A 13,984-nucleotide genomic window follows, 5' to 3' on the forward strand; every position below is an offset into this window, starting at 1 on the left:
ACCGACCTCGGAAAGGATAGAAGTCTGAGTCGACCTTGAGCCTGGTGAGAGTCGAACTGCCAAATTGCAGGCAGCCGGCAGCCAGCTGAAGTAGCCTGCAGTACCACATTCTTACCACTGCGCCATCGGGGCTCTTAACATTTAGCAAACTGTTGGCTCCTTGATTTAAGATTGAACGCAGCCGCCTTTTATCCTCTTGTTTAAAACAAAACAAAAAAAAGGAAGAAAGAAAGAAAACCACAGGCAGATGAATCTTACAGAAACATTATGAACCCTTGCTAAGTGGCCTTCCTCTGACTCGACTGCAAGACCAGCAGTTTTGACGGACACCCACGATGAATCGCCCTGCCAAGTGGAGACAGGAGCCTCCTGCTTCCCTCCCGCCCCCTTCGGCAACTTACTTTGGCTTCAGTCTCCCCGCGGTGTAGCGTGTACAAATGATGGACGGCGCTTTGAGAGGACGACCAAGGGTGGGTGAGGATTTGGAAAATGTGGAAATCGTGGCCCAGGGTGTCTGCTGTGACCAGGAGCATGCCTGAAGAGGGGGGAAAAAAGAGAGAAAGGGGGACACGTGAGAGAGAAAGCATGTGGCAGGCCATGTTGCTGTGGAGTGGGGCTCCATGGTTCGGTTGCGTGGGTTCCTCTCCGAAGTCGGACAAAACATGAACAGAACTCTTCCTTTTAAATCGTTGGCAGAAGGATATATTTTTTAAATTTTTATAATACGGTATAAAAAAGGTATTTTAATGCCATTGTTCATATGAGAGGTAGGCCTCCGCTTATGGGCAGAATTTCTGTGGCTAAGTTGTTAAGTGAGTTTTGCCTCACTTTACCTTTCTTGCTACAGTTGTTAGGCACATCACAGTAGTTAGTAACATGGTTGTGAATAGAATAGAATAGAATAGAATAGAATAGAATAGAATATAGTAGGGCAGAGCAGAGCAGAACAGAACAGAATAGTTGGAAGGGACCTTGGAGGTCTTCTAGTCCAACCCCCTGCTCAGGCAGGAGACCCAGTATCATTTCAGACAAATGGTTATCCAACATCATCTTTAAAACCTCCAGTGTTGGAGGATTTACAATTTCTGGAGGCAAGTTGGTCCACTGGTTAATTGTTCTAACTGTGAGGAAATTTCTCCTAAGTTGCTTCTCTCCTTGATTAGTTTCCACCCATTGCTTCTTGTTCTACCCTCAGGTGCCTTGGAGAATAGTTTGACTCCCTCTTCTTTGTGGCAACCCCTGAGATATTGGAAGACTTCTATCATGTCTCCCCTAGTCCTTCTTTTCATCAAACTAGACCTACCCAGTTCCTGCAACCGTTCTTCATATGTTTTAGTCTCCAGTCCCCTAATCCTCTTTGTTGCTCTTCTCTGCATTCTTCCTTGATTCTTTTTCCTCCCCCATCTGTCTTCCCCACTGACTTTGCTTGTCAGAAGGACGCAAAAGGGGATCGTGTGGCCCCGGGACATTGCAACGGTCATAAATACGTGCCAGTTGCCAAGTGTTCGATCATGTGACTATGAGGATGCTGCAATGGCTACAGTGGTGGGTTTCTCGCCCCATTCCAACCGGTTCGGTTGGAACGGGGCCGGCGGCGTCCTCGTGCATGCGCGCAGTGCACGCATGCGTACTAGCGCCTGTGCGATGCTCCAGCTGCTCCTGGAGGATCGCGCAGGCGCTGTATGCATTCTGCGCATGCGTGGAAGCGCAGAACTCGTCAAAACCGGGTAAGAAACGCGGGTGGGCGGGTGGATCCTTCGGCGTTCCCGGAAGTTACTTACTTCCGGGTTCGCCGACCAACCAGTTCGCGGGGACCGCCACGAACCACCTGAAACCCACCCCTAAATGGCTATGAGTGTGGGGGGAAAGGTCCTAAGTCACTTTTTTCAGCGCTCCTGTAATCAAATGGTCGCTAAAAGAACGGCTACATGTCAAGGTTGCATAATATCCTTAAGAGAACTTTTCCCCAGCATGTAATAATGGAGGGAATAACCAAGAAACTTTCTTTGTTTGCAAATAGCGACGACGTGCCTATTGCTGTTATCTACTGCAACTTGCTCAAAGCAGAAGTTGTTCCCTTCATCTCATTTATGATGTATATTTACTCAGAAGTTAAGAGCCATTATGTTAAATGAGCTTCTCTCCAGTAAGAGAATGCGGGGGGGGGGGGCAACTCTAATAAAGCTGATTTAAAGCTTGCAGGCCTAACTTCTTTTGTGAAGGGAATGAAGTGGGAGTAGAGGAGAAGAAATAGCACACCCATTAGACATTTTATAAAACGGGAAAGCTGCAAACACAGAAAGCTTTGTAGATGATTTATTGGCCGGAGTCCTGTACAGCCCCATGCTGCAGCCAAGAATGACTCTTTAAAAGAAAAGAAAAAAGAAATAAAACATTCACTGCTTGGAAGCACATCTCCAGGCTACCTGAGCAACGACAGCCGGATGTCTTCAGATGAACTTTGGACTACAGATCCCATAAGCTCCAGTCAAAATAGCCACAGCCATGGAAGCCGAGGATTACTGCAAATTTACTTTTGAAGTAAATCCAAGAACTTCCTCACCGTGATAGGCAAGTTAGTAAGAGAAACATCGCACAGCAGTGCCCTGTTAGGGAGGTTTGGATATTTCTCGCTATTTATTTAAGAGAATAACAGAGTTGGAAGGGACCTTGGAGGTCTTCTATTCCAATCCGCTGCTCAGGCAGGAAACTGTGGACCCATTCAGACAAATGGTTGTCCCATCCCTTTTTTAAAACCTCCTGTGTTGGAGCATCCACAACTTCTAGAGAAAAATTGTTCCACTGGTTAGTTGTTCTCACTGTTGGGAAATTTCTCCTTACTTCTCAGTTGCTTCTCGCCTTGATTAGTTTCCACCCATTGCTTCTTGTTCTACCCTCAGGTGCCTTGGAGGATAGTTTGACTCCCTCTTCTTTGGGGCAACCCCTGAGATATTGGAAGACTCCTATCATGTCTCCCCTAGTCCTTTCTATTAAACTAGACATACCCAGTTCCTGCAACCATTCCTCATATGTTTTAGTCTCCTGTCCCCTAATCCTCTTTGTTGCTCTTCTCTGCAGTCTTTCTAGAGTCTCCACGTCTTTTCTTCATCCTGATGACCAAAACTGAATGCCGCATTCCAAGTGTGGTCTTACCAAGGCCTTGTAAAGTGGTATTAACCCTTCATGTGATCTTGATTCTATCCTTCTTTTAATAATTCATATGCCACCCCTCTCACTTATAAGGTGACTCTGTCAGGCTCACCGACACTAAACAGATAAACAGAAAAACAATTAAGGTTTTAAAAGCCAGTTTGATCTAATGGTTAAGGCAGCAGCCTAGAAACCGGGAGACTGTGAGTTCTAGTCCTATCTTAGTCATCAAACCCAGTTGGATGTCTTTGAGCCAGCCTCTTTGCAAAGCCTTAGTACCGCCATACTTGGACTGCTGCATCAGGTTCTGGTGGCCACAAAATAAAAGGATCCTGGAACTCTGGAAGGAGTGCAGAGAAGAGCAGGAATTGGGGATGTCTAGTCTAATGAAAAGAAGGACTAGGGGAGACATGATAGCAGCGCCCCAATATTTGAGGGGCTCCTACAAAGACAAGGGGGTCAAGCTCTTCTCCAAAGCAGTGAGGGTAGGACTAGAAGCAATGGGTGGAAGCTAATCAAGAACAGAAGAAACCCAGAATTAAGGAGAAATTATCTGAGAGTCGAACAATAAACCAGTGGAACAGAAGTTGCCTCCCGAATTTGTGAGTCTTCCATTCCTAGAGGCTTTCAAAATGAAACTGGACACTCTTTGTCTGAAATGGTATCAAGCAGGGGGTCGGACTAGAAGACCTCCAAGGTCCCTTCCAATTCTATTATTCTATGTTCTATATATTCTGTGTATATTGCCTGCCCTCTCTCACCCACAGCAAAATTCACCAATGATTCTCTTAACAAAGTGCAGGCTTTCCATGATGGATCAGGCAACGAAGAAAGGGCAGACTTGAAGTAGACACCTTGTAAATGGTCGACAGGCGAGGATTTTATGCATTGAGCTAGCCCGGGAATAATTCTCACATAGTACCCACACACCGGTGCAACCAGTTAATGAAGTATGTTCCTTCATTACTGCCAAGGGGTTTGGTGAATCTGCCAAGACAGGCTGCTTCTTTTTACTCGTTGGTAAACCACAGGAAGTTGGTCTGGGCATTACTTTCCATTTGCAAAGTGCTTCACGCTGAGCTTGGCAGAAGGCTTAAGACTGCACCCTCTCCAGGGCCGCCATGCTGAAATGCCACCCAGGCAGGCATTTGAGTTCTGCCATATATATATATATATATATATATATATATATATATATGTATGTATGTATGTATGTATGTATGTATGTATGTATGTATGTACACGCGCGCGCGCACGCACACACACACGCACACACACACACACACAACGCTGTTCCCTTCCCACCAAAGGTGGCTCCTATTTTTCTACTTGCATTTTTACCTGCTTTCAAACTGCTAGGTTGGGACAAGGAATGGGAGCTCACTCCGTTACCCGGCGCTAGGGATTCAAACCGCCGACTTTTCTGATCGACAAGCTCAGTGTCTTAGCCACTGAGCCACTGCGTCCCCTTAAACATTGTTAGGATAGAATTAAAAAATAAAGGGGAAATTCCAGAGAATTTGACAATGTCTGAAACATCCAAACACATTTTGCAGCTAAAACATTTAAGGTTGAATGCTACAATATCAATCATTTCCCAAAGGCTTTTTCCTCTCATTCTCATTGTGACTATCTGCGTAGTGTACATATAGTCCTCAACTTACGACCACAATTGAGCCCAAAGTTAGTAAGCGAGTAAGTTGTTAAGTGAGTTTGGTCCCATTTTACAACCTCTTGCTGCATTTTAGGTGAATTACAGCAATTGTTCAGTCAGTAACATGGTTGTTAAGTGAATCGGGCTACCCTGTTGTGCTTGTCAGAAGGTGGACAAAGGGGGAATCACGTGACCCCCCTCCCAGGACACTACAACCGTCATAAATATGAGTCCGTTGCCAAGCATGTGAATTTTGATCATGTAACCACGGGGATGCTCCAACGGTAAGTGTGGAAAATGGTCATGAGTCACTTTTTCAGTGCCACTGTTAATTTTAGACGGTCCTAAACGAATGGTGGTAAGTCAGGGACGGTTCCTGTATAAATGAAAGGGAGGCTCTATATCAGAGGTGGGCAAGTATGGCCTCTTTACGACCTGTGAACTTCAACTCCCAGAACTCCTGAGGCAGCGTGGAATTCTGGGAGTTGAGGTCCACAGGTTGAAAAGGGCTATACTTGCCCTGGTGTATATAGTTAATGGTGAAATGAGCCTTAGGTTGAATAGGACAAAGTCAAACAATTTTTTAGACTTAGAATAACTTTGTTGTCACTTTGAATGTACGCTAATCGGCATACATTAAAGTGACATTTATAGATTGAATTTCAATGATTGCTGGAACTGGGTATGTCTAGTTTAATGAAAATAAATAGGGGTCACATGATACCAGTCTTCCAACATTTAAGGGGGTGCCACAAAGAAGTGGGAGTCAAGCTATTCTCCAAAGCACCTGAAGGCAGGACAAGAAGCAATGGATGGAAACTAATCAAGGAGAGAAGCAATCTGGAAGTAAGGAGAAATTTCCCAACAGTGAGAAACAATTAATCAATGAAACAACTTGCCAGCAGAAGTTGTGAATGCTCCAACACTGGAAGCTTTTAAGAAGATGTTGGATAACCATTTGTCTGAAGTCGTATAGGGGGTTGGACTAGAAGACCTTCAAGGTCCCTTCCAATTCTGTTATCCTATTCTATTCTAATCTGAGACAGTTGAGAAGCAAGAAATGGGGTCTTTTAATGAAACCACCAGATCGGTCCATATCAATCCTCTTTCCTAGGCAACAAAATGGGATTATGGCTTATCCATAGAAATTCAGAGAAACAGGCAGGCTGTCAATCACATGCAGCTGAACTTTTAGAACAGCTGAAGGTGAAGTCAAACATGCTCTTAGTGCACGGATGCAAATTATATTTGGCATGCTCTCATTCTATTCAAAAAAAACAAAAAACCAATAAACCTGGTTCATTTCCTTTTTTGTAAATACACAGTAAATAACATATACCCGAGCAATTAAAGATATTTACTAAGAAAATGGATAGGTCCGTGATGGCGAACCTAGGCATGTGTGCCACAGGTGGCATGCGGAGCCATATTTGCTGGCATGCCAGCCTTTAACTCCCCCAACACCGGGGCCAGCTAATTTTCGGCTTTGTGGAGGACCGGGGAGGCTGTTTTCGCCCTCCCCAGGCTTCAGGAAAGCCTCCAGAGCCTGGTGGTGGTTGTGGTCATACACGCATGCACAGGTGGGCGGGAAGGATTGAATTGGTGTGGGCACACATGCACGCACGATAGCACGCATACAATTTTGGCATGCCGTAAGAAAAAAGTTCACCATCACTGGTGTAGGTAGTCAGCTTGGAACCACCCATGTTAAAGGAGGAAGAATCTCTAAGATCCCAGGTGGTGATCCATCCAAGGTGGGCTAGAAGGAAAGAATAGATTTCTAAGGGGGGGGGAAGGCATTAATGCTCTGTATTTGGGGGAGGGGGGAGCTGGACTTTAAGAGAAGGGACCTGCAAAAATAATGCTGCCCCTAATTCCTCTCACCACAAAGCATGATCTTAATTCAGATTTAAAACTCTTATCCCAAAGGTGCTTTTTTTCAAGAGGCAACTGGACTTTCTGATTTTTCTTTGAAGACGTTTCGCTTCTCATCCAAGAAGCTTCTTCCGCTCTGACCGGATGGTGAGGAGTGGAAGGATTTATACTCCTGCTGGTCATTTGCCTCATTTGAGAGAGTCGTTGAGGCCGCTTAGAAGTTTATCTGTGTCCTCAGGGTCACCTGAGTGGGGCAAATAGGTGTGGAGACCTCTTGGAACTGCTGAAAGGACTGTGTTGTAGACTGGAGATAGATGATGTGGCATCCCCCCCCACCCGGCCTCTGTTGAGAGAGGGCTGTTCAATTTTGACACAGATGGCCTCTTTGACCTGTCTTTCAAATCAGTGGTCCTCTCTGTCCACAATGTGGACTTTGCTGTCTTCAAAAGGGTGGCCCGTGTCTTTTAAAGGCAGGTGGACTGCTGAATTTAGTCCTGATGGGTCTGTTCTCCTTCAGCAGTCCATCTGAATTTAAAAGATGCCATCCAGTCAGAGCTGAAGAAGCTTCTTGGATGAGAAGCGAAACTTCTTCGAAGAAATACCAGAAAGTCCAGCTTGAAAAAAGCACCTTTGGGACAACCACGACCTGGATGATGGAGAATCTTCAAAGGCATTTGAAACTCTTCTTTCCTATGCTCGATGATGTTTTCCTGGCCTCTTAACCTTAGCACTGGGAAAGGCTGTTCTGTGTGTTTCTCTTTGTTATGTCACGCAGCGTTAGTGTCAAATTGGACAGCCTGATGAATCTAAATGATTGATTAAAACCAAAAAACAAACGGAAGCTGTCATCGGTCAGTAGAAACGCTGAAGGTGGTGGACCAATGTCTAACTCACGGGGGTTGGAGTTGGTGTTGAGGGCTACTACGAGGAAGAAACTGACAGGCAGGATCTAACTCAAGAGTGCTGACATTGAGGCACTAATGCAGTGGTGAAACTCAATTTTTCTTACTACCGGTTCTGTGGGTGTGGCTTGGTGGGCGTGGCAGGGGAAGTATACTGAAAAATCTCCATTCCCACCCCACTCTGGGGCCAGCCAGAGGTGGCATTTGCCGGTTCTCTGAACTACTCAAAATTTCCACTACAGGTTCTCCGAACTACTCAAAATTTCTGCTACTGGTTCTCTGAACTACTCAAAATGTCCACTACAGGTTCTCTGAACTACTCAAAATTTCAACTGCGAACTACTCAAAATTTCCACTACCGGTTCTCTGAACTACTCAAAATTTCCACTACAGGTTCTCCGAACTACTCAAAATTTCCACTGTGAACTACTCAAAATTTCCGCTACCGGTTCTCTGAACTACTCAAAATTTCCATTACAGGTTCTCCGAACTACTCAAAATTTCCTCTGTGAACTACTCAAAATTTCCGCTACCAGTTGTCTGAACTACTCAAAATTTCTGCTACTGCTTCTCTGAACTACTCAAAATTTCAACTGCGAACTACTCAAAATTTCCTCTGTGAACTACTTAAAATTTCCGCTACCAGTTGTCTGAACTACTCAAAATTTCTGCTACTGCTTCTCCGAACTACTCAAAATTTCAACTGCGAACTACTCAAAATTTCCGCTACCGGTTCTCTGAACTACTCAAAATTTCCACTACAGGTTCTCCAAACTACTCAAAATTTCTGCTACCGGTTCTCTGAACTATTCAAAATGTCCATTACAGGTTCTCTGAATTACTCAAAATTTCAACTGCGAACTACTCAAAATTTCCGCTATCAGTTCTATGAACTACTCAAAATTTCCACTACCAATTCTCCAAACTACTCAAGGAAAAACAAAGGAAGTCCAGTTGCCTCTTGAAAAAGCACCTTTGGGACTACCAATGTAAGGTAATGTATGAGTGGCGTTGAGGGAGCAACAGATTTAAAGGACAACCTGTGATCTTAGAGTTACATGTGGCCTCCTTCTTTGGCCAACTTCCTCAATCAGTAAATCTGTGGTGAGGTCCTTATCTGTAAGTTGTTCTAGGGAACCTCTCCTTCCTTCTCCTATTTTTCTTTGATTGTGGTTGGGCAGGAAAGACCAGGACCACACATGAATTTCCAATTATACTGATTTATTACTATTCATGGCCTACGCACAGGAATTTACTCGGCTAAATTTACACCACTATTTTGGTGCCAGATAAGGGTCAACGGAATTCAAGCGGGGGTTGGACTTAATCCATATGTGCCTACGTAGGGATTCTAGGTCGATCCCTCTTTTGACTCTGTCCCTAAATTCTTCCACTCCTCCTATAGTTGCCATTGTAATATTTATGGCCCCAAGGTGAAAGTATGTAAAAAGCAAGTCAAAAGTAAAATAAAGTAAAAAGCAAACTTTTCTCCCTTTTTTTCTTCTTTTGCTTGTCTCTGTCTTTAATATTTTAGTTCCAATTAACTCCCCATAGCTCCAACCGCACAGTCTGGCTCATATTATCCTTACCTTATTTTTTTAATATCCATCAATTATCTACTCTCCATAATAATCAAGTTATCAAGCTGACACAGTCAGCATTGTTCTGAAGGTCCAGCCTGTTTGTCTAGTTAATTTTACTATTTTCAACAGGGCTTAGGTCAAAGAAAAAATATTATTCTGTTTTCTAAAAATCACTGCCTCCTTTATCCGTTCAAAACTTTCTTAAATCACAATCCTGTTAATGTCAAGCACAGGAAATTAGCAGTCAAAGCAGTTCAAATGAATAGAAGTTTATTGCTTTCTAACCAGTGGTGGGATTCAACTGCTGAGCGCTGAGCAGTGGTGGGTTCTGGATCCCGTTGCAACCGGTACGGTACAATGGGGCCAGGCGTCCACCACATGCACAGCGCGCGCATGCGTACTTACCTCCTGCCACGCTCTGCGACGCGCCAGGTGCTCGGCGGAGCATCGCGCAGGTGCCATACGCTCTGTGCATGAAAGCCCCCATCGGCTCAAATACAGGTAAGGAGGGCGGGCAGGTGGGTCCTCCGAAGCACCGTACCGTACCGGTACCTGGTGCTCCTAGCAGGCACCGGTACACCCATACCAGGGTGTACCGGTTGTATCCCACCACTGGCGCTGAGCATCGGAGCTACAGTTCGCTTGAACCGGTTTGAACAGGCTGAATCCCAAACCTGTTTTTAACACTCTCTACAAGAATCTAAATGACTAAAAGTCAAAGCAAATTGGCAGTAGATAAGACTCAAGGTGGGCTAGACGTACAGTAGATCTCTTGTGGGAGTGAAGAGATCCGAGACTGATGGCCTGCTTGACCCCTCCCTCGAGCACAGCCCGGTCATTTCCTACATCTAAGCGTTTTTGCTTTTAAGTCAAAGATAGTAAGTAATTCCAAAAAAAAAATAAAAAAAAAATAGGCAACTTACCAAGTGTTCTTTCCTGCCTGTTGAAAGATCGCTCTGAAGTCATAAATTAATTGTATAAAATAATTGGGTCAAATGTCCATAAAGGCTACACAGTGGTTTTGAGTGTGACGGTAATCCCTCAGTTCGCAAGCCACTCAACCCACAGTCGACCACAAGAAACTCAATGCCTATGGTTTCCTCGCAAGCATAGCTATCTAGAGCGCAAGTGGGCAATCTCCCAATCTCTCCTTTTCAAGAGAGAGAATTTCATCAGCCGGAACGTTTTGCTTGGCTTCCAATCTTCACCATGGATGGTGCTGTCCCTGCTCACAGAGATGCTCGCGGGGATGTCCAACCTGCCACAGGTCCTCACTCGGAAACCTCCTCAACAGGAAAATATTGAAAAAAATATAGGTATTGTGTGCCCATGTATGGCTCTTGCTAGTCTCATTATCTGCTTCATTTCCACCTACTAGGCTGCCTCTAACAAAAAAATTTTATTTAACCAATTTTTATTTGTTTTTTAAACAAGGACAAACAAACATAAAAATAAAAAAAACCATCTTCCATTACAAATTGTAGAAAGTGTGTCAGTTGGTTACAGTATTCCCATGCAGCTCTTCCATAGTCACCACCTGCTTTTCATATCAAATCGCATATTTTAAATTCACCTATATTCATGTATATCACAATTATTATAGCTCAACCTTAATATGACTATAATTGTTTTTACGTCCTTTTATATATAATATTACTAAGCTGCCTCTAACAAATTAATGGTGGAATATGGCCTTCGTTAGAAAAAAAAAATGCACACCTTTGGTGTAAGAGTGTAAGTCACCTATTGAATGAATACCTCCTTCCTACTACATGAATCACAGTTATCTGAAATCAACTTGGTGTTTCCTTTTTAAACCTTCCTATGCTTCAAGAGAAAGGGCTGCACAGGGAACAATTAAAGGCCTAATCACATGATATTATAGCAGAAACAAATAAGTTGCAAACTGTAGACCTCTGAGCATAACCCCTCAAAGTTGTCAATCAGAAAAGAGCTGGAAGGGACCTTGGAGGTCTTCTAGTCCAGCCCCCATGCTCAGGAGACCCTATACCAGTGTTGGGTAACATTTTCGGCATCAAGTGCTGAAACAGTGCGCACGCGCACGCTCACATAGGAAACTGGAAGAGCAGCCGCCCGGCGTGCACATGCGTATGCTGGGCGGCTGCTCTTCCAGTTCCCGGCACTCCCGCACACGTGAAAACTAGCTGGCGGTGCGCTGGAACCCAGAAGAGCAACGGGTGACGGCTCACATGCCCAGAGAGATGGCTCTGAATGCCACTGCCGGCACATGTGCCATAGGTTTGCCATCCCGGCCCTACACCATTTCAGAGAATTGACTGTCCAGTCTTTTCTTTAAAACAGTGTCTCTCAACCTTGGCCACTTGAAGATGTCTGGACTTCCAACTCCCAGAATTCACCAGCCAGCATTCGCTGGCTGGGGAATTCTGAGAGTTGAAGTCTAGACATCTTCAAGTGGCCAAGGTTGAGAAAGACTGCTTTAAAACCTCCAGTGATGAAAAGCACCCACAACTTCTGGTGGCAAGCTGTTCCACTGGTTAGTTCTCCTCACTGTTAGGAAGTTTCTCCTTAATTCCAGATTGCTTCTCTCCTTGATTAAGTTGCCCTCCGTTGATTCTTCTTGTCCTGCCCTCTGACGCTTCGAAAAATAAATTGACCCTTTCTTCTTCTTTGTGGCATCCTCTCAAATACTGGACTATAGATTAAGTCCTTGACCCATGATTGCAATTGAGCCCCAAATTTCTGTTGTTAAGTGAGACGTTTGTTATGTGAGTTTTGCCCCATTTTACGACCTCTCTTGCCACGCTTGTTAAGTGAACCACTGCAACTGACAAGTTAATAATTTGGTTGTGAAGGGAATCTGGCTTCCCCATTGACTTTGCTTGTCAGAAGGTCGCAAAAAGGGATCACGTGACCTTAGGACATAACAATGGTCGTAAGTTTGAACCAGTTTCTCAAGCTTTTTAATGCTGATCACATGATCATGGGGCAGCTACAAAGGCCGTAAGTATGAAAAACTATCAGAAGTCACTTTTTTCAGTCCCGTTGCAACTTTGAACAGTTACCAAATGAAATGTTGTAAGTCGAGGACTACCTGGACTGCTATCCTATCTCCCCATGTCCTTCTTTTCTTTAGACTGGCCGAACCCAAATCCTGCCACCGTTCTTCGTATGTTTTTGTCTCCAGGCCTTTAAACCTCTTAGTTCCTCTTCTCTGCACTTTTTTCCCCCAAAGTCTCAACCTCTTTTCTGTCATGTGGGGACCAAACCTTGATGCAGGATTCCAGGTGTGGCCCTGATAAAACAGTATTGATACTTCACATCATTTTGAGTCTACGCCTCTGTTTAGACAACCAAGATTTGTATTAACCAGGGGTGGGATTCAAAAATTTTAAGAACCGGTTCTCTACCTAGCTGCTGGGTGGGCGTGGCCATGGTGGGCATGGCCTACTCGACCTCCTGCACCACAGCAGGGGGGCGTTTCACCCTCCTCAGGCTCGCCCAAGGGGTTTTCTTTGAATCATCAGGAGGGCAAAAGCGGCCTCCCCCAGCAGTGGTGGGATTCGAACAGTTTTACTACCGGTTCTGTGGGTGTGTCTTGGTGGGCGTGGCATGGCTTGGTGGGCATGGCTTGGTGGGCGTCGCAGGGGAAAGATACTGTAAAATCTCCATTGCCTCCCGATCAGCTGGGACCCGGGAGGCAGAGAATAGATGGGGGAGGGGCCAGGCAGAGGTGGTATTTACCAGTTCTCTGAACTACTCAAAATTTCCACTACCGGTTCTCCAGAACTGGTCAGAACCTGCTGAATACCACCTGTGTCCCCTGGAGCCTCCGCATGGGCTCTGCACTTACCTGGCATCCAAAACGGGAAGCATGGAGTCTCCTGGGAGGGGAAGGGGTGGGCAGGGCCAGCCACTCCTACCAGTTCGGCAAACAAGATGTAAAATTAGCATCTGGTTCGCCCAAACCGGTCCAAACTTGCTGAATCCAACCACTGGTATTAGCCCTTTTGGCTGCCTCCGCACACTGCTAGCTCATGAAATGCTGAGTGTTGAAAAGCAACACTCAGTATCTCTTCCTCCTTGCATTGCAGTCCATTCATACATTAAGTTGTAAATTCTTGAATGAGCAAGTGATGCCTGGGCCTCCTTGGGGAAAATCAACATGTGAACTCAATGAATACTGCTGAAAATGTAATTAAGGTATTCTGAATAGATGCTAACACCATGCAACAGTTAAGAAGAGACAACATTTTATATCTTCTTATATCATTGTATAGCACAGACTCATCCTCCAAATTCAATCTCTTCTTCTCTTTCTTAATTTTTTTTTCCAAAGAAGCATTCATGCCAACCTAGCCGATAAACCTCTCCAAGTCAGTCTCTAGATTCTTCTATGCATCGTGTAAGAAATCAGTTGGTAAGAGTTTATGAACCGAGTCAATCTTTTTCGCACGGACACATTCGAGGCGGTTTGCAAGTGAAGGGCTTTGAAAAGCGGCTCTTATTTTTACCCTTCCATCCCTAGGGGAGACGAAAACTTTTCCGTTTGGGAGGCCAACAACAACAAAAAAGTCCTTTCGTGGATGCCCATCTCTTTCCCACTCAGCCACCCACCCACTGCCCAAAGCCCACTAAATATCCCTCCCCCCCCCTAATTTTTTTATTTTTATTTTAATACAAATAATCCATCCATCCATTAAACAGTGTGTCTGGGTACAAATGTTTGTGCAAAAACAGTTAAAATTCGCAACCATATTCATTACTTAATCTATTCTCAGCTTAATACCAACACATTAAATATCTGATGCTTCACATCCTCTTCTTAGTTTGCTTAACTC

The 13,984-nt window shown here is 44.6% G+C and overlaps 1 protein-coding gene across 1 annotated transcript in view; it reads right to left on the bottom strand.

Moving 5' to 3' along the window:
• BCAS3 (BCAS3 microtubule associated cell migration factor) overlaps positions 1 to 13,984 on the bottom strand; it is a 448,094-nt gene that overhangs the window by 251,913 nt on the left and 182,197 nt on the right. The window contains 1 exon segment of the mRNA XM_032216614.1: positions 402 to 535. Within this exon segment, the coding sequence (XP_032072505.1) occupies positions 402 to 535 (134 nt within the window).

The sequence above is a fragment of the Thamnophis elegans genome, chromosome 4, assembly GCF_009769535.1.
Source record: "Thamnophis elegans isolate rThaEle1 chromosome 4, rThaEle1.pri, whole genome shotgun sequence".
In the NCBI taxonomy this organism is placed as follows: domain Eukaryota; kingdom Metazoa; phylum Chordata; class Lepidosauria; order Squamata; family Colubridae; genus Thamnophis; species Thamnophis elegans.